This window comes from Choristoneura fumiferana, chromosome 18 (assembly GCF_025370935.1).
Source record: "Choristoneura fumiferana chromosome 18, NRCan_CFum_1, whole genome shotgun sequence".
NCBI classification, from domain to species: domain Eukaryota; kingdom Metazoa; phylum Arthropoda; class Insecta; order Lepidoptera; family Tortricidae; genus Choristoneura; species Choristoneura fumiferana.
In genome coordinates, this window is record NC_133489.1 from 7,789,113 (window position 1) to 7,807,824 (window position 18,712).

Here is an 18,712-nt window from a genome sequence, read left to right on the forward strand (position 1 = left end):
TCATTATCTTCAATGATAAACAGAGTATTATAGAATCTTAGATATATTTAACTCAGGTCCCTAATTTATCATGATATATACTTAAACAGATCAGCATCATAGTGATGAGTAGCCCCACACAGATTATATTGTCTCCAAGTGAAATCTATACATCATCGCAATCATCAATTCCTGGTTTTCGCTACTTTTGTCATTTTTGTATTTTGCAGAGCTTAAAGGTGATTAACTTTTCTCTCCAAACAGTATAACTTGCATAGGAACTAGCCACTAAAATCACTTTACATTAATGCCCTAACAGAAAAGTTTCTCTAATAGACTATGAAGTGACTTAACAAACATTACTTTTAAATTCAATAAGGGTATGAATCTAATTCATGAAAGCAACCCACATTTAGCTACAATACAATGTTTATCACAGTAACAAGCAAGTCGCTTAACTCTACCATAAATTTATATTGTTCTCCATCACATTTTACTAGCATGATCAAATAAATAACAATAGTGGTAACAAAATTATCAATAATCCATAATAATACATAGTCTCATTATACCTATTTATTTTTAAATTATTCTGTGTTGATTATATCTTAGTATTATCACAATGTAAGCTTCTATTAGTGCTTTTGCTTTGCACTTAAAACGGTGATATTTTTTAGTAATAGTTAATTAACAAAAACAATAAAAATTACATGAGCCAAATGAGAAATTTAATAGCATAACATACATTTTAAAAGTAGGGTTCATTGTGACCTCTTTTGTAAGTTGGCAGTCTAAAATAGACCCTTAATGGTGGCACACATGTGCAGCCAAATGGCACGCGTTGGCAACTATAGCAGGTTTCGGGACAATGTGCTCAGTCTCTGTGACACTCACCTACGCGGCAATGACACGCTAAACTAAATACGCGTACCAATTAGACAGCTCTCGCAACAAGTGCCACCAAATCCAGTCTTGAAGAAAACTTACTACTATAAAAAAATAGTTGTCACCCCATTACTTCAGAAACATTACTTTACAAACATTTGATAGTCATTCAATGACTTAAGGCTAGAAGACTTGTACTATGTAGTCAAATAGTTTATTCTAATTTATAGAAGCTTTAACGTCTTACATATTTTAGATGTACTGGACATAATTACTGTGTTAATAGTTAATACTACAACTAAGCACAAGAACTACTATAAAAAAATAATGTTTATCATTGGTTCAAAAATAAAATGGCACACGAGAACATTGTAACTCAGTTACTTGTAAAAATCACAATTATGAACTCCAAAAATAGAGTGCGGCTGCTTCCATTTACGCTGACTAATCTGATTTTATCAATGGAACTGAAAACAGTCATTAAATTTCCATAAAATATAATTTTCAATAGATCACACAGGTCAAAAACTTTAAAAGCCAGTGTCCATGTTGAGATTATGATATGTACAATCACCACCAGATAGAAGGGAAAGCTGTTCAACATAATGACTTCATCTTGAAAATTTACACTAATAGTACATACCTATAAGTAATGATAAGTTAAAACCAAATTGAAAATTCTAATTACTGTTTAAAAGATTATCAAGAATTAAAATAATTATTAATTTATTATTATTTATGCTGGTCTTAGAGCAACGCGGTCCTACCGGCCCGCGTTGCTCTAAGTGCATGGTAAGTGAAATAAGTTTAGCTTAACCACTGTATCTGATGGCTCTTGTATATCCTCAAAGCATGCAATCACTGGGCACATTAGCAAGTTCTCTTCAGTAGTGATGGCTGTAAGATCGATCGAGACTGCGCACGCGGTCTCGCCCGAACTTGATATCACACGAGAGACTGAAGAGCGGCTGCATGGGGGTTCTGGGTCAGCGGATGCGGGACACTCTAAGTTCTCGGTCGAGCATTTGCAGCTGACGGATGAAGCCCTCGTTGGGGTGGATGTCGCGGCGGGAGCGGACCAGCGCCATCGCCTCTGTGAGGGACATGCCGCGTTTGATCATGAGAAACGCTATAGCGCAGGTCGCGGAGCGAGACACACCCATGAAGCAATGGACGAGGACACGGCCTGAAGGAAAAAAGGTTGTTGAATTGATAAGGGACATGAAAGAAAATTGATTATTATTATTATGGTTAGTCTATTCTGTCCCACTGCTGAATAGAGGCCTTCCTCCGATACTTCTACTGCTCTCTGTCCACAAGGGACAATCCTTCAAGAAGTTGTCCAGTTCAAAGAAAATTAAATAAATTATTTTTAAATAATGTGGAATTATATTTTTGCCAACAAAAAATATCTACCTTTAAACGAGCAATTTCTTGTAAGCAATTCTTACATATGTAAATATATTATATATTTCGGGGATCTCGGAAACGGCTCCAACGATTTCGATGAAATTTGGTATCTGGAGGTTTACGGGGATGACAAATCAATCTAGCTTGGTCTTTTTTCTGGGAAAACGCTTATTCTCGAGTTTTAGCCCGAGCAAAGCTCGGTCGTACAGCTAATATTTTATAATTAAACAATAATAAACAAGAGCTCAAAATTATTGGAAAAATATATTATGATGATCAAACAAAAAGCAGTGTAGATACTTATATCCTATATCAAGCAATTGTACTTGTTTGGAGAAGTGCTTAAAGGCTAAGCTCATTCTACAACTCGTCGGGAAGTCGTGGTAGCTTAGTGATAATGACCTGACCCTATGGTCTCTCAAGCATAAGGTCGTGGGTTCGAGCCTAAAGCTCGGCGGCCGAGATAAAGCTCAGACAGAATACAAAAGCGGTTTATTTTGTTGGTTTGGTCTCTCGTTAAATCTAACAACTTATCTCAAAGGGACAAAAGAAGTATTTTTAGACAAAACTTTTCTAGAATTAGTACAACTTACCGCCTCTAGAAACACCTTCATCAATAAAATTGGCAGCGATATGGAAATACTTGGATATATCAGTGGTGGGCAGGTCCATGAGTGGGAAGCCCCTGTACCGTAGCCCGGGACAGTCGCGGTAGTACAAATGGTCGGTATCCACTTGCGTATACCGCTTGCCCTCGGCGGTATTCAGAACGTAGTTGATGCCCATGCGCCGTAAGAAAGACTTGTCCTTTGCAGCAACTCTGGAACAATGCAGTCAAGATGATGAATTGATGATTATATTTTTTTTACATGATAGGGGGAAACGAGCAGGCGGATCACCTGATGGAAAGCAATCAAAAACGAGCCTGCTCCTTTCTCCTTCGTAGGCTTTTTAGCCGACAACGCATCCGTAACTCAACTTATGTCATGGATGTCTAAGGGCGGCGGTGCATACTCCCGATGCCATACTGGAAAACGTTTCTGCTAAATACGACAGTAAGAGCCGGTGAAATGATTATAACTGGCACAATAGGTAGGTATACTTTTCCTCAGTTCTCTAGACAGGCAATGCATCCGCAATTCTATTATGTCGCGCGCATCCATTTTTAACCGACTTCAAAAAAGGAGGTTCTATGTTCCAAAGTTTGTATTTTTTTTATGTATGTTCGCCGATTACTCAGTCAATTGTGGACCGATTTTCAAAATTCTTTTTTTATTCGATAGCGTACTCTTCTGAGGTGGTCCCATTGCCACAAAGTCAAGATCTGATGATGGGATCCTAGGAAAAACGAGGGCAAACCTCAAATTTTATAGGCACACCTATGGCGATTTTGGCATTTTTAGCATTAAGATAAGCATTTACATTCAGAAAGTATCATTTGGTAAACTGAACCTGATTAAAAGACCGTAGATAACCAATGGAACTCGTCAAAGCTAAGTAAGGCTCGCTCGTCTATAAACGATCATTATTAATATACCTATATAAGCGACTAAGAAGGAGCTTTAAGTGAATGATTCTTTCGAACTGATCTGATGCTAAAGCCGGAAGGTAGGCAATGGAACTGTGTTATAAAACAACGTAACTAAGCCGTGTTTGGGCTTCATAGAATCGTTGTGAGATGTACTTAGGCTACGAATCACTAAAAAGTGAGAAATAAAGAAAAATTTTAACAAAAAAGTAAAACCGACTCCAAAAAAATAAAAAAATAACGAAAAATGGAACCGACTATAAAACCCTTGAAAATATATTTCTAGCACTAGGTACCTGACTATTGTTCCATTCCTGCTGGCTCGTGCTGAGGCACCGACTTCGAGCTAGTAGGTACCTAGTGCTAGAAATGTATTTTCAAGGGTTTTAAAGTCAGTTCCATTTTTTGTTATTTTTTTATTTTTTTGGAGTCGGTAGACTTTTTTGTTAAAAAATTTCTTTTTGGTGTTGTCACTTACCATCAGGAGTACTAATTATTGCTCGAAATTCACCCTATTTAATTAAAAAGTTCTAAAATAATGGCAGTAGGTAGGTACGACTTTACGCTTTTCGGACATTTCTTTTCGGATATGATATCCCCAATTATTCTGCGATATTGTCTCTAGTGACCGCGCTTCTCTCGTGTATCATCATCCATAATGCGTAAGAAGTAGTTTTCGCTTATCTAACAGGTAAAAATATGTACTTATGTCCAGTCACTCTACTTCTAGTCTCGAATAGACTAAGGAGCTCTGTTTACTCGTACGGTAAGGAACTCGCGAAGGCGAAACGTTTTAATTACAAGAATGCATGCGTGTTGTTGTTATAGGTAATATAGTTACACGAATACAATAGGTTGTTTAGTTACCAACTGCGCATACATAGGTACCAAATTATTAGCAATGGACTAGTCACTAGTGTAAACTAATCATATATTAATACCGAAGTGATTCCCATTCAATTAATCTTTGCAGACGTTACTTTGCAGTAGGTCCATATCAATCAACTACTTATCTCTTCACCTAGCCCAAATTAGTTACTCCTACTCCACAATCAACAAGGTAAGGTGACGTCCTAGCAAGGTACAAAGTTGTATCTGATTCCCAAGTGTAAATGAAAGCGGGATTTTTCTACAATAAAAAGGTAAATGACCTGGATGAGCTGCATATCTAAAATTATCCCGCAAAAGAAAGATCTTCTTAGACTTCCCCAGGCGAGAATTCCAAGGCCAGACGATGAACAGAAATACATATCACGGACAGGACCAAGTAATATACATTACGTAATATAATTTAAATGTTAGTAGTACTTGCGCGGAAGTGGAAAAGTTCAAGATATTTGCGTCGTCGTTCGACTGAACCGTGAAGCGTGGGACGACCCTCAAAGATGAATAATAGGTATTTCGGGTACTAACGTAAAGAACGGCAATAAATAGAACGGCACTTATTTATTGATAAGTAAGTAAAGATCAAATAATGTTATTCCATCGTATGTTGTCGAATAAGTTCGTATTTGCTTTCTCAATCAGCTCCAGTAAACTTCAGTACCTAAGCTGCTGCTGAAGTTACTTACGAACCGTGCAGTAGCTTCAATGTTAATTTAAGCCTTAATTGAATAAAGATTGGCTTTACAAGAGAAACACGAGTGTAATCATTTATATCATATTAACCGACCTTGAAGAGGGCTAAAGATGGAGATCAGAACTCGGCTATGCTGAGCATATATCCTGACATATCTGCTTACCTGTCTATCTATCTCTCTGTGCGATTATAATTCGACAGATAAATAATGCTACCCACTTAAGAAAGAAAAGAAAGAAAATAGTGTCGCTCTCTTTACCCAATCTCCGAAATATATAAAAATAATATTTCAGGTAAATAAAAAAAAAACAATATTTATTTTACTTAAAAATATCTAAAATTAGCATTTTCCATACTCCATTTTTGAACGAAAAGCAGTTATTTCAAGTATAACTCATAAGAACTATAATTAAACAAAAAAATAAAATATGCCCATGCCTTAAGATTACTCAGTCATTGTGAATATTATTATAAGGGAATTCAAACAAAACCCTCACAAAAATTAACAACAAAAAAAAAATGTATCAGACAGAATCCACGTACAAACTTTACAAAGATTAGACATGAAACATTCCTTTAAACACAGATATCCTTGTAAAACGAATTTACATAATATTGAGTTATTCAATGAGCATCTACCAAGCTATTTATTCCATAGTCAACTAGGAACCCTTATACTTTCGCCATGTCTGTCCGTCTGTCTGTCAGTCCGTCCGCGGCTAAGCTTAGAGACCATTAGTACTAGAAAGCTGTAATTTGGCCTGAATATACATATCACTTACGCCAACAAAGAGGTAAAATAAAGAAAAAATAAAAAAATTTTTAGGGTACCTCACATGGTAAAGTCGAGGTGTTTTTTTCTCTCTCGACTAACCCTATAGTGTGGTGTGAGGTATCGTTGGATAGGTCTTTTAAAACTATTTGGGGGTTGCTACAAAGATTTTTCTATTCAGTGATCTGTTTGCGAAATATTAAACTTTAAAGTGAAAATTTTCATTCTAATCGAGCGTCCCCTCTAAAATCAAACTGTTGGATGGAAAAATTAAAAAAAAATCAGAATGGTAGTAAATATATCAAATTCACAAGGAAAATTATAACTGAAAGGATTGCTTGAGAATGATTAGTACTTAGTTTAAGAAAAAAACAGTTCAAACGAAAAATAAACAATCGCCAGGAATATTTTACAACCTTTTCTTCAGTAAATTAACTACAAGTAGGTTTTTAAGTGGAAATGTGATGTTAAAATACATAATTTTGAGAAATAACTTTCAGGGTTACCTTAAAACCAAAATGTCAGGGTTTCATTTTAATATTAGTCAAATTAAGTCAACAATGTCACTATACAAGAATAAAATAAACAGTATTTAAAAAAAAATGCAACACTTGGAATTGAGTTAACTACAATAGTGTTTCTATCCTCAGGTGACTGTATTGCAATTTATTTTGTATGTCAAATTTATCGACGAATAAGTAGAAAACTGGCCTTTAGACCAAAATGACAGTATTTTACATAAAACTCGCCTGGATTTTACGTAGAACACTGGCACTAAACGCAAAATGACACTGTTTCACTTATAATTTTGCTAAATTTTGAAAGGAGACGCGTATCTTTTTGTTTAGTGCCAAGCTTGCAGTAACAGTAATCATTCAAGAACCAACGCCATCTAGCGGAACTAATAGGTTTCTTAGCGCCTCGCTTAAATGACACTAGCTTGCGCCGAATAACTGATACCAATAATTGATATTTTTCGGGTGCCCCTTGAAATGTCGACAAACTATTTATCGAATTTCATTTCATCAAAAACAATTCATAGAATATTCAATACTAATATTTTCTCTTGGAGTAATTTCACTTCATCGGCTATTCATTACATATTAAAACAATTATTACAACAGCAGTACAAGGATTATTATTTGCTTAAAAATACATTACATCATTACATAAGCCGTGGTGGCCTAGTGGTTTGACCTATCGCCTCTCAAGCAGAGGGTCGTGGGTTCGAACCCCGGCTCGCACCTCTGAGTTTTTTAAAATTCATGTGCGGAATGACATTTGAAATTTACACGAGCTTTGCGGTGAAGGAAAACATCGTGAGGAAACCTGCACAAACCTGCGAAGCGATTCAATGGTGCGTGCGAAGTTCCCAATCCGCACTGGGCCCGCGTGGGAACTATGGCCCAAGCCCTCTTGTTCTGAGAGGAGGCCTGTGCCCAGCAGTGGGACGTATATAGGCTGGGACGACGACATTACATCAACGATTCATGAGACAGAACAACTAAATATCGCTGTTTATTTCTTCCACGTATTATTATAAAACACCAGAAAATAGGTTAGGTTAGAACAGTTACCCTAAAAAAATAAACCGGTAGCAGAAAAATAGGTTAGGTTGGGTTAGAAACGCGACAGAAGTAGGTTAGGTTAGGTTAGAACTGCGACCCCAACAAAAATAAATCGCAAATATGCAAATTGAAGTGGCAATGGGCAGGCCACATCGCTCGAAGAACAGATAACCGTTGGGGGAGAAAAGTCCTCGAGTGGCGGCCACGAACCGGAAGACGAAGCGTTGGCAGGCCTCCCACCAGGTGGACTGACGACATCGTGAGAGTAGCGGGAAACCGGTGGATGCAAGTGGCGAGTTGTCGTTCATTGTGGCGTTCTAAGGGGGAGGCCTTTGTCCAGCAGTGGAGTCTTCGGGCTGATGATGATGATGATGATGAGGTTAGAACTACGATCCCAACAAAAATGAATCGCTACCAGGAGGAAAGTAGGTTAGGTTAGAACTGCAACCCCAACAAAATTAAATCGCTACCAGAAAAGTAGGTTAGGTTAGGTTGGACTGCGACCCCAACAAAAATAAATCTCTACAAAATTAATAAATTTAATTCAAAAAAGTATGAAATAACAAAATATGAAATGAAGTTCTGCCAAACTATCTATTATATAATATTCCCAGAAATTAAAAATCGGTGTATAAAAAATACTTATTTAATCATTCGAGGTAATGAATATTCGATGAAATGAAAAAATAGGAAACGTTGACTTTTAACTGATATTCGATTAGAAGTTTCTCGACATTTCAAGGGTAAACCATATTTTTCGTATAGTGACGGTATTGGATTTAACGTGCGATATATTATTTATCTTTCTCCTGCTCGAGTTCCTAGCTTATTTCGTGAGACACGAAACGGGGCATTCACCCTTTCACCATTCGGTCTGTTGCCGTGGTGTAGGTACGAGTTTTTGTCGCAGGCATAAAGAAAATTAACCTTTATTTATAAAAAAATATTCATATCATAAGCACTAAGGTATAGGTACCTAGTGCTATCCACGAAGATACAACTTTTATAAGTTTACAGCATAATACCGGGAAATTGGGTCCGCTGCCAAAAGGCTGCATAATAAATAAATTTATATTTCACTTAAAATGCATATATATTTGCAAGAGGAAAGCAACGGATCTTTAGATAATATCTAGATTTAGATAACATATTATCTTTAGATAATGCCATTCCTAAAGGACTATGTAAGACTGAGACGAGAAGAAACGTCAAAATTTTCTCAAGAGTGCAGAGTTTCAAAGTTTCAGGCGATAGACCAGCCATCGACCTTATTGGGGCTCTGTCTGTACCTTAGTTGGCATAAACGAAACCCTTAGATCACCATGTCATTTGTCTGTCTGTTTGTTCATTCGTTCGTCTATCAAAACCCGTTTTGTCAGGAATGTGTGGAAGCATCATGCTTAAATATATACTTGGGTCTGCCACTGCCACCCCCTGGAGCAGTGGAAAAATCAAAGATGCAGTTTAAAAACGTCCATAGAAATTGTCGAGGAATCAAAATATATTGCGTAGCGTACTTCCAGTTGTCTTAGAAACTTGAAATTTCATGAAGTTTCTTATATCCTTAGCTGTGGTAGGCGATAGCAGACATCACCGGTAGCTTCTTTGCCCGCTGCGACAAAAGTTAAATATACTATTAAAGTACTTAAAAAAAGATTTAATAATTAATTATACTCACGCATCTCCAACATACAGTCCCGGATAGACCTCGTTCAGGTCCGGCGTGGGACTGTAAGCGATGTCGGCGAACGGTCGCGACCGGAACGAGCTGAGCGAACTCAGCATCGACGACGAAGACCCGAAACTCTGCACACGGGGACTACACGTCACACAACATAACATTTGGCCCATTTTCCAAATGGCCTGCGTGTGACCCAAATGTGGGCCAGCAATTTTTTTAAATTTAACCTTTCTTTCCTGTTCGAGGACTGTAAAATTGTGGCTCAAATTTGGGTCGGCGACAATAGTTAGTAACTGTGAGAAGCAATATCGTGATGTTACTGAATCTAATTTATTAAAGTAAATATTGTGCATGCACCGGAATGTTCCTATCAGAGAGATAAGAGTGAAAACATTAATGTTGTTGCTCTTGTTTTAGATACCTAATACATTCAACTTTTTTATCATTGTGAGTAAAGTACCTACCTATGTGAATAAAATTTTAATAAATATGTTATTTTTCATCGTAATATGTATAATTTCATCATAATTATGGATTGGGACCCGATAACGCATTTAATGTTTTATTTTTTTTTCGATAGATTTGAGCTTCGAAGTTGTGTCCAAAAATATTTTATTTTGCAAATTATTCCAAAATATACTACAAAAATTTCAGGAATGATAATCATCTCAGACAGTTTCATTAACCTATAGGACAGCGACTTTATAATATAACATCGAACATCGAACAGACTAAACGTGATGCGTTCATGTCATGTCCATATATTATTACGAGTATTGAACGTTTCAGTTCATTGACCCTGAATAGCACTGCATCCACGATAATAAAATAGTGATGCACTGAGCTGAACGAAAAAGCTAGGCTACTCTTGCCGTTCACAAACACTATAGGGGACATCGCTAGGACACGCTAGGGTCTTTAAATTGTGACGAAGCGGATCGAAATATTCTGTCGTTTGGGTATTAGAATTACCGCCTATACCTACTAGTACTGGAAAAATGCATATTTTGGCGGCAAAATATGTGTACATCAATGAAACTTTGTTTATAATTTTAAACTTGGCACTGACATGAGGATCTGCGCCGAGTCCTACCAAAATTAAGACGTCCTACCCTGTCCCAGGGGGTATGGGCAGTGGCCAACGTTTAAAAATGCAAAACAAACTGCAAGTGAGGTGTTATTTTTTATGTTCTTTTTTTGCGCTGAACCTTGGCCATAGCCATTCAAGAAAAACCCTTAATATCTCGCTAAATATTTATCCTATGAGGATACAGTCTCATTTGATTCAGCGCAAAAAATTACATAGAAAATGACACCTCACTCGCCTAGTTAGTAAAATTTGCATTTTTTAAACGTTGGCCCCAATGCCCATACCCCCTGGGAGAGGGTAGGACGCCTAAATTTTGGTAGGACTCGGCAGATCCTCATTTCTAGTGCCAAGATAAAAGTTATACTTAAACAAAGTTTTATTGATGTACCTACATATTTTGCCGCCAAACTGTCTTATTTAGTCTTATTTTACCTGTGCTATACTATAATACGCTAACTCCCCGTCCTACCTAACGCTGCGCCGCCGGTTGAACGTAGTCGGGCCATTCAATGGTAGATGGAGAGGTAAAGGTAGATGTTTTACCTATTTATTAGCGCACCAGAAGTCGAGATGTTCAAGAAAATGACTGATGAAACTGTACGTTTTTAGGGTTCCGGAGCCAAAATGGCAAAAACGGAACCTTATAGTTTCGCCATGTCTATCTGTCTGTCCGTCCGTCCGCGGCTTTGCTCAGGGACTATCAATGCTAGAAAGCTGTAATTTTGCACGGATCTATATGTAAACTATGCCGACAAAATGGTAAGTACAATTAAAAAAAAAATTTTTTTAGGTTACCTCCCATAGACGTAAAGTGGGGGTTATTTTTTTTCTCATCTAACCCTGTAGTGTGGGGTATCGTTGGATAGGTTTTTTTAAAACCATTAGGGGTTTGCTGAGACGATTTTTCGATTCAGTGATTTGTTTGCGAAATATTCAACATTAAAGTGCAAATTTTCATTAAAATCGAGCGTCCCCCCCTCTAAAATCTAAACCGGTGGGTGGAAAAATTTGAAAAAATTCAGGATGGTAGTAAGTATATCAAACTTTCAAGGAAAACTATAACGGCTAAGTTTGTAATTGTAATTTAAGTAAAATATTTATTTCACATTTAATTTAATTTAAATTGATTTTTGACTATAGCCCAAGCCCTCTTGTTCTGAGAGGAGGCCTGTGCCCAGCAGTGGGACGTATATAGGCTGGGATGATGATGATGAAATTGATTTTAATACTATTTTATTTTATTTCTTTGATTTTAATTTTAAAATATGTTTTTGTTTTCTTTCTCTGATTATATTAATTTTTAATTTAATTTTGAACCAAACTAACTTAGTTTGTAAGTGTGTATGTATGTACTAACAAATGAATGGATCTATGTTGTCTGATGAATACATTATTATTATTATTAGTATCATTTACCTACTATTACTATCTATATGGTACTAATTATTGAATTCACTAATTATTATGAATATAGACAGTGATTGGATTAAATGAGATCTGCATAGCATAGGTATGTGATTGACACTTGGCATTAAGTCAGAAGTAGGTGAATTAAAAACCATTAATCATGTTGAAGCCATTTAGGTGGGCCTAGTCTAGAATGTGCTGCCAAGATTCTAAGAGTATATGTTATTGATATGTTAGATATCAACATGCAACAGTATCAATACAGTATGAGAAAATATCTTGACAAATGTGGCAAAAAACACAACTAATGCTGCCATCTTGCAAAACTTTACAATATTTTATTTATCCCAAATCCCAGTATAGACATATGTATGTACTTCATATATGTGCCGCTGTTTGTATGTTTTTTTTGTGGTTTTTATTTATATTTTGAGATTAAAACACTAATATAATAATAATAAAAATAAAATAAAGCACCCTCGTGCAAACTTCATTCACATACATTTATGATCTTTGTCGCATTGCAGGGTAGATGACATCACCATTTTTTTTCTTTATTATATCCATACTTTTTATGAGCTGAGCAAAAGCAAAACACGATTATTCCATATATTTTTTGTATGGCATTACCTAGCTAACAATTACTCCACTTAAATTTGTCAACCCTGTCAACTATTTATTTGTTTCAAAACAACTAAAAGTCTAATTTTGCTTTTAATTCAAAATTAACCTGATTTCTAGGGCTAAAGTAAAATGTATGATTTTTTTAGTTTTTTTTTTTTAGTTTTCATTAGCAAACATTGAGCTACTAAAGATATTTTAAATAAATTATTTTCTCTACAGTCACATCTTGCAATTATGTTTTATGAAGCTACCCTATTAGTTCAAAATGTAACCAATTTCCTGTATTGTTTACTTTTTAGTTATACTAAAATAGAGTTGTACTTGAATGATATTTTAGTTTTCATTTGCCAATTGTTGCTTTAGATAAAAATGATTTTAGGATATTTCCTTAACCTTATTAGCTTTGCATACTTTATGAAGTACAAATCAAATGAGCTATGTAGACAGAGTACAAAGTTTTCAATGAAATTGAATTTAAAATTTATTTAAATAATTTCCAAAATCACAAAACTAGGAATTCTCAACTATGCCCTTTAAAAAAATTAGCACTTACAAGGTTAACAGCTTGTACTGTGAGACCCTGCATCTTGCTCAATTTCATTACTCTGGCTGGGGCAACGAGTGAGAAAGTACTTGGCAGAAAGATGGTCACTTAAGTGATCCCATAAGGGTTCAATTTATCTGTATTAAGAATGAATGTAAAGCTGTTTATTGTAATTTTATTTTGTTTAGTCTAACTCAAAAAACTGAATTGAATTTTAATTTGGTTCATTTAATTCAACTTAATTTGTGATTTAACCCGTCGAGCGACCGGATGTCACTGACAAGTGGAGTTAGGCATATGGGTGTCTGCCTAAGATGCTCGACAGGTTAATTCAATTTAATGTAATTTATTCAATTTATTTATTATTGATTGTATACCTATGGATAAAGTTAAAATTCATCTATAATAAGATGAGCTATGTTTAGGTTGGAAGTCCCTTTTGAGTATAATATTATAAATTTGATAATACAATGAATCTTTAAATGTTATACCTACAATGTTGAACATTATTCATAGAAGTAGAATTAGTTAAACTGTTAGTTAAAATTGAGTATTAGGATGTGTTATATTAAAAGCTTTAGTACTTTGTTAATGCAAATAACACAAATATTCAAGGGTCAGATTATTAAAACAGTTGCAGAGATTGTACCGTACAGTCAGAAACAAAATAGGTTTTACGGCCTGCATGACACTATTTCTTGATGGTCACAATGTGATCCTCATATAAGATTATTAATTTATTCAAAAAGTTGTTTTATACAAGATAATGTAACAATGAATGCCGAAAATTTGTACATAATCATTCAGACCATTTCAGCGCCCTTTTCTCCCCATTTGTGTTTGATTGTATGTACAGGAGTACACAAAAAAAGCAGTTCAATAAATACCATTAGTGTTCTGATGTAGCTTCCTAATCGTTGCTCAGTAGCAGCGCAATATGAATGCGATCTCGGAAATAGCGTATGCTGCTGAACACATCCATTACTTAGTTATTTAAGCCGCCACAAATTGTTTATTCCAATTAGTAGTTATAAGCAGATTTGAGTTATGAACAATTATTTTATTAGATAATAGTAGGCAGCCATCAGAAATCACACCAGCAAGATCTTATTTACGATTACGTATTTGTTATGAAAGGTGATATCCCATAAGTTCGCAAGGAATCAAATGACCTTGTATCCGTGACTAATACCTTTGTAGTAAAAATAGAACTCTGGGTAATCGTAAAGTCTATAATTCTGCTTTTATCACAACATAACTGTCTTTTGAGACACGAAATTAATGTAAGAAGAGAAACAACAAGCGAACTTACCGAGTCCCTGTAACTCATTTTATTAATTTAATTTCTTCCTTGAAAAATAAATTGTTCCCTTGAAAAATGCACTGGGAAAAAAGAACATATATCTCTATTTTTAGCGAGAGCCAAATAATATTAACAAGAATATTTAAAACAAAAACTGTATCTAAATCATCGACTATAAATAATTACGACACGATCGACTGCGCGCCATACTTCAACTGTGTTCAACTGCAATGAATGAACAGTGCTGCCAACTCCTAGAAACTCGAGTCGCAGGACTGTCAGGGAGAGGCACAAGCTCTTTGGACACAAGAAGCCCCTGTCTAAAAGGTTGGGATACGACAAAAAAACTTAAATTAGAAGATTTCGAGTTCACTGAAATTGATTTGAATATTATTTTTTTAAATAGCTAAACCTAGAGTATAAACGAATATAGCTTTAATTAAATTAAGTTTAAATTTGGTGCGCAAGCGCGTTTGTCGCTTTCCATAAAGATCTCTTGGCTTGCCACTGAAATTCTCGTCGTCGTCGAGTTGACGTCAATGTCGCTAAACTCGTGAAGCTGCATTATTCTGCGTTAAAAATGCATACCATAAATAATAGTTAAATTCAATTCACCAGGTCGGCGAGTAGCGGACTTCCCAGGAGTCCTGAGTCAGGACTATGTGCTTATATGGTAGAGGCACAACGTGCTTTAGATTCGGACACAAAAAGTCCGGCCCCTGGTAAGGTACTCCAAAAAAGGTTGAAATTAAAATGGATGAGATTCACCGAAAAAACTTGATTTGATAGGATTTCCTAAATTTTACTATTTAGATGTATAAATCGAATTATAGTAACTCTTTAATTAAATAAGTATTTAACGGTAGCGCGTTTATCGCAAAGTCCAATAAAGATTTCTTGATATTGATCTCTCTGAATTCATCTAAACGCTTTAATTCTCGTCGTCTCTTGGCTTGCCAAAAATTGACTTATGCATTGTTGGTTCTAGAACTGTTTAAATTCGTATTCCAAAAGTCGCCAAATAAGACGCTAAAGCATTTTTGTCGTCAAAACTTTTCTTTTGGTCACTAAGACTAAAAGTCGTTAGTTATAGCGACAAAGTTGCTAAATTGGCAACACTATGAATGAATGAATGGATGAATGATTTTACGCTTTGCAACATTGCAAAGAGGAAGGAGAGAGTGGAATAATATCTTTAGCTGGGCTACTACGAAACTCGAAACTCGAAGTTCGTGTCGTGCGATCTCTCTGACACTTATACTATTTAATACGAGAGCGAGAGAGACCGCACAACACGAACTTCGAGTTACGAGTTTCGTGGTAGCCCTGCTGTTCATGTAGGGCTGCCATCTCTAAAATTTGGCTACCAGGACAAGACGCCTGAAAACCCCGGATTTTGGAGCCCAAAACCCGGACATGTGAACAGGTTTAGGTTTTTATTAAACTTGGTCAGTAGGTATAATCAAATATAGGCCAATCAAATAAGATCCTTATAAAACGATTTACAGCTTGCAGATGGACTACAAATGAAACCCCGCCCGGACGCTCCCCGGACGCCCTCTAAACTAGGACAAATCCGGGGAAACCCGGACGGATGGCAGCCCTATGTTCATGTATCTCTTTCGTCACCTTGACGTTGTTTATTCACTAGAAAGACAGGTTGGATGTCTTAAATAGTGGCTCAAATGGTTGTTGCTTCTGTAATGTTTCTCCATTACCTTAATTTAGTTGGAAATATTGAGTTAAATTTGGTTTTCATTTTCTATTTCTAATTCAATACAATTTCTTTGCCCTTATAGGTATTGCTTGTAGAATTTACTAATTTTACTTATATTTTTTGTACCCTGTGGTTTGTGTCTCCCTCCCGCTTTTTCGTAGTTTACTTAGTCTGTGGTCCGTAATTGACATTAAAGTTTGGTGAAAAAATCTTATTTTCCTTAGTTTCTAAGTTGATTAATACCTTAAGCATGTACAAAAACGTCGAAATACTAAAAAACTAATGTGAAGCTCAGTTTGTATTAGTTTCCAGCAAAATGGACGAAAAAGAAGAGTTGCATCTAACCTCTCAAGAACTACAAGTTTTGTCCGAACTAGATAGGTACGCTGAATGTTTTTTACTAATTATCTTTAAGCTCAAATCATAGAATTCCACCCATTCCATATTTAATCGTTTCCGTTTTAGTAATTATCTATGTTTCCAACATTAATAACTACACCGCCACAATTACAGTGTCAAAATACCATTTGTCTGTTGTTGTGGTGAATACAGGTGAAAAACATTAAATTTATAAGATCTTATGCGTCACTACAAACATTAAATAAGATTTCAAAAGACAAACAACTCATTAAAATACTCTAAAATTCATTGATAGGAAACTATAACCTCAACTAAAATATACTAAACAGGGTTTTATCTGACATTTTCAGCCGACAGTTTGGCTTTCTGAAGCTGCGAGGGACTGAACATGTCCGGACACGGGCACTCATCCTTAAAGCTGTCAAGTACCTGGAAGGGATGCTTGTTCAAGTTAAGGTAATTTAATTTTATCCCCCTAACACCCAGAGTTATCAAACATCATTACAGAACATCAAACTCTAGTTGGTCTGGTTGGTTGGTCTCCAAAACTATATCATAAATGACATAAAGTTTGATGTTCATAAATCAAAAATTTTACTTGGGCGTTAGAAGATTATGGAGTAAGTCTCTCAGATGTTTCATGTCATATGCCCCAATTTTATCTAATACCAGCCCAGTGGCCCAAAAAACATTGTGGTATGGTTTTAATATTATAATAAGGCCCAACTGTGTTATCAACCAAATATTTGCTACCCCTTGGTTTTGACTGTATCTCTGAATATATAGGTAAATGGACTGAAACAAATCATTTTTAATTGTAATATTTTAATTATAATTTCAATCACTGAGTTAAATCAAGTGACTTAATTAATCTTAACCCTGCTTATGTTTATTGTTTCCGGTCAAAGGAGGAAGACAGAGCCAGCTCCCCCGGTGCCAGGCGAGACATCTGCATAGATCCCAAGACCTACTGCAAACTGGGCCACTTTCACCTCCTGCTAGAAGACTATGCTAAAGGTCATTTTATCACTGATAGTTGGACGTAGTTTAACAAAAAGGAGCCGACACTTAACAATTCAAATTTGGATCTAGATACGGAACCAAAACTAGTTTCCGTAGCAACAAAATCGAAGTTAAAGAATAACATAAAGTTGGGTCCCCATTTGCATCATTTTATCATATCGTATCTCCATTGCGCTGCACCAACGCATATCAAAATCGCGAGTGTGGACGCAAAAACAGCAGGGTTTAAAGCCTCAACAAAAAAAAAATTGTGCTTAGTTGGAGCTGGGGTATGTGTAACTAGGGTTATAATTATTTTAATAACAATGATAACTAACTTAAAAATTTAAATACCCTTAACATTTTCATTTCAAAATTCAATATGTAAATACTACTGAATTAATTCTTAAACTAACTTTTGGTTTAAAAACTGCATCTATTTATAGCAAATGCACTGGTAGCAACTCATGCATTTGCTTTTGAAAATCATCATTTGGTGAAGCGGAACTGATGAAGACCACATTTGACCAACAGAGCTACTACTCAGTAACAAACAAGTACTTCACGGATTGAATTTCAATTACTTTAACACAGTTGCTAAGCAATTTATGCTTGTCGTAAGTCGTAATGCATATGGTGAAATGGAACAGGTGGTGAAGCACCAAGACTCCTCAATAATGAATTATTATTTTCATGGTTTTTTGTAGTTGGTTAATTTTTTTGCTATAAATTTTTTTTTATAGCATTTTTCTGATTTTTATTGAATATACTACTTCTTTGTATAAAGAGTTAAGTCAGAAAATCCTTAGGGATAATAGATCATTAAAATTATAAATAAATTGTTAATTTCTAATTTTAATTAAAATAATCAAGAAATACTAAAAAAAAAGTGATGCTTGTGGAAAAAAAACTAATTTGAATTAGGTACTGTTAGGTTTTTTTTTTATTTGATAGGGTTAAACTATTAGCCTTTATACAACAAAGAAGATAAACGAGCAAGCTCAAGCTCAAGGATATTTGCAGTACTGGAGCATTGCCGATAGCGATAGCGAGTTACTTGTAAAAGACAAAATACCTCATTTGTCAGTAATTTCACCTGGTGTCTTATTCTCAATGCCCTAACACTGCATTAGCGAGTAATATGGTGCTAGCGATCCGGGCCGACCCTGCACAAGGTCCTACATTTAATTTGTTTAATTTATTACAATTGTTCTATTTGACATTGTGGGGGCAGGTTCCAATAGAGAGAGATCCCTCTCCAGG

General features: G+C 35.6%; 2 protein-coding genes across 4 annotated transcripts in view; one reads left to right on the plus strand and one right to left on the minus strand.

Annotated features, from left to right (window-relative positions):
- Positions 1-1,628: 1,628 nt before the first annotated feature.
- Positions 1,629-14,609, minus strand: LOC141438147 (dual specificity phosphatase 29-like). 3 transcript variants are annotated; one of them, XM_074101870.1, is made up of 5 exons: positions 14,380-14,609; positions 13,955-14,032; positions 9,400-9,527; positions 2,868-3,094; positions 1,629-2,050 (listed from the first exon to the last, which is right to left on the minus strand). In XM_074101870.1, the coding sequence occupies exons 1-5, from the start codon at positions 14,395-14,397 to the stop codon at positions 1,851-1,853; spliced, it is 651 nt and encodes a 216-aa protein (XP_073957971.1). In that variant the 5' UTR covers positions 14,398-14,609; the 3' UTR covers positions 1,629-1,850. The 3 variants fall into 3 exon arrangements, with proteins under 3 accessions (XP_073957971.1, XP_073957970.1, XP_073957972.1); XM_074101869.1 differs by having other exon boundaries at positions 13,955-14,035; XM_074101871.1 differs by lacking the exon at positions 13,955-14,032 and having other exon boundaries at positions 14,380-14,608.
- A 1,660-nt stretch (positions 14,610-16,269) lies between these two features.
- The window catches only part of Utx (Utx histone demethylase), a 33,753-nt gene continuing 31,310 nt past the window's right edge, over positions 16,270-18,712 (plus strand). Inside the window, exons 1-3 of the mRNA XM_074101865.1 lie at positions 16,270-16,468; positions 16,798-16,903; positions 17,356-17,464. Coding sequence (XP_073957966.1) covers positions 16,404-16,468; positions 16,798-16,903; positions 17,356-17,464 — 280 coding nt within the window. The 5' untranslated portion in view covers positions 16,270-16,403. The remainder of the gene's footprint in view (positions 16,469-16,797; positions 16,904-17,355; positions 17,465-18,712) is intronic.